This window comes from Sinocyclocheilus grahami, unplaced genomic scaffold (genome assembly GCF_001515645.1).
Source record: "Sinocyclocheilus grahami isolate Dianchi unplaced genomic scaffold, SAMN03320097.WGS_v1.1 scaffold393.1, whole genome shotgun sequence".
Taxonomy (NCBI): domain Eukaryota; kingdom Metazoa; phylum Chordata; class Actinopteri; order Cypriniformes; family Cyprinidae; genus Sinocyclocheilus; species Sinocyclocheilus grahami.
The window spans coordinates 987,470-989,769 of record NW_015505572.1 but is presented as its reverse complement, the minus strand read 5'-3'; the positions used below and the strand labels follow the sequence as shown (position 1 = coordinate 989,769).

General features: G+C 39.2%; 1 protein-coding gene across 1 annotated transcript; it reads right to left on the bottom strand.

Moving 5' to 3' along the window:
* Positions 1–1,765: 1,765 nt before the first annotated feature.
* Positions 1,766–2,300, bottom strand: LOC107550237 (histone H3.3-like). Its single transcript, XM_016231477.1, has one exon. The coding sequence runs from the start codon at positions 2,298–2,300 to the stop codon at positions 1,863–1,865; it is 438 nt and encodes a 145-aa protein (XP_016086963.1). The 3' UTR covers positions 1,766–1,862.

The following is a 2,300-nucleotide window of genomic DNA, read 5'->3' as shown; positions in this document are numbered from 1 at the left end:
AGTTGAGGCAAAGGCCAATGACAGCAGTAGGAGTAAAAGTAGTAGAATTTTGTACTAGTATGCTTGTGCAGTATCATATGAATATGCAGACTTGGTAAATTGTATGAATTATTATTACTTCAACATGAGACTTTTCTGGGGGTTCTTCCTGATGGGGCCGTAGCGTATGTAAACCAAAGTTTAAGAAACATCAATTGCAGTGCAAAATGTCTCTGCAGTAAAGTTCAGTCAAAGTGCTCAGACCGACACAGACGTACCATTGGAAGTGTTTGCTTTTGCAGCTTTTGGTCTTCTCCATAGACACACAAGATGGTCAAATTCAAATCCCATGACAGGCCTTCCTTTGGTCTTCCCTTTCAGCTGAAATGAAAGGAAATATAAACATGTTGAGACAGTGTGTTAAAATGATCTGTGACCAAAATATTTGATTAACACATAATATAAGGATGCGTTCATTAAAGAAAATCAGTTCTAACTAAATGTCTTCAACATTACTTTTGAAGACGTTTTTATTAACCAAAGCGACTTACAAATCATCCTCATCATCGTCTAGAGCCGCGCTTCTAGATTTGTTTTACTCACAAATGCTAATCAGCACATGCTTAGCTAGCAGCACAGTTCTTCTGAACATTGTACACATATACAAACTATATGATATGAAGTAACACACAGAAAAGGGTGCTTAAGTGTAGAAAAAAGGTGTTAGGTAGTGACTTTCCTTAACGTTACACACAGATTGTCAGACTTTTGAGCACATCTCCAAATGATGAGACCAATGTACTCACTATGTAGCTGTGGGTGAAAGACAGGAATAATTCCTCATAAATGTAGGGCTGCACTTAAAATCATTCTCAGTCAATGAAATAAAACTAAAACATACATGAAAATGACAAAAAGACATGGATCCTTTCCCTTTTTTTTGATTTGCCATTTCGTTTGGTTATTTTGTTACTTTGTGACTCGGATGGCGTTGTAAATATTTGTACATATGGGTTGTCTCTTTAATGATTTATATTTTGTAGTTGTATGGATTCTTTTCACCTTGTATATTAAATCACTTTCGTTGACAGTTTGTCCCTGTATTGTCTCTTGGCTGCCTCCAAGTTTACAGATTTGCCACAGATTTAATGTTACTCCTTTTACCCCTAGACCATCTTAAAGGGTCGTAACACACCCAAAGCATTAAGGTAACCCATTAAGGGCCTTATAGGCAAGTAATAATATTTTGTAACTGATACGTGTACACATATACAAACTATATGATATGAAGTAACACACATAAAAGGGTGCTTAATTGTAGAAAAAAGGTGTTAGGTAGTGACTTTCCTTAACGTTACACACAGATTGTTAGACTTTTGAGCACATCTCCAAATGATGAGACCAATGTACTCACTATGTAGCTGTGGGTGAAAGACAGGAATAATTCCTCATAAATGTAGGGCTGCACTTAAAATCATTCTCAGTCAATGAAATAAAACTAAAACATACATGAAAAGGACAAAGACATGAAAATACAGGGCACAATTTTATTTCATCATTTACAAAGAATATATATATATATATATATAAAGCTTACAGATATTTTAAATATTGTTGTGGGTTCCAATAGATAAAAGGATATTTGTAAACATCTAAGATTTGAACACTTAAATGCATTTTAAATGTGTTTGTTGATTGTGGGACAGCAGTTTCCACCAATTCTGTGGAATGGCCCATATATAGTTGCACTTGACTATTATATTCATAAGCGTTTTAGGAGTAATTTTAAATTTAATTCGTAATAAGCGTTATAGTGGAAATTTTCTCGTTCAGTGTGATTGTGGTGGCTCTTGAAAGAGCCTTTGGGGTGTAATGTGGCGGGTTTAAGCGTGCTCTCCGCGGATGCGGCGGGCCAGTTGGATGTCTTTGGGCATGATGGTGACTCTCTTGGCGTGGATGGCGCACAGATTGGTGTCCTCAAACAGACCGACCAAATAAGCCTCGCTGGCCTCCTGCAGGGCCATGACAGCGGAGCTCTGGAAGCGCAGATCCGTCTTGAAATCCTGAGCGATTTCTCGGACCAGACGCTGGAAAGGAGGTTTGCGGATCAGCAGCTCGGTGGACTTCTGATAGCTTCTGATAGTCCCGGGCCTGTAACGATGGGGCTTCTTGACACCGCCGGTGGCTGGGGCGCTCTTCCGGGCTGCTTTTGTAGCGAGCTGCTTCCTCGGGGCTTTGCCACCGGTGGATTTACGTGGTTCTTGCCATTGCTGAGATATATTTCCGCTCTGCGTAAGTAGAAAATGCGGCTTCCCTTTCAT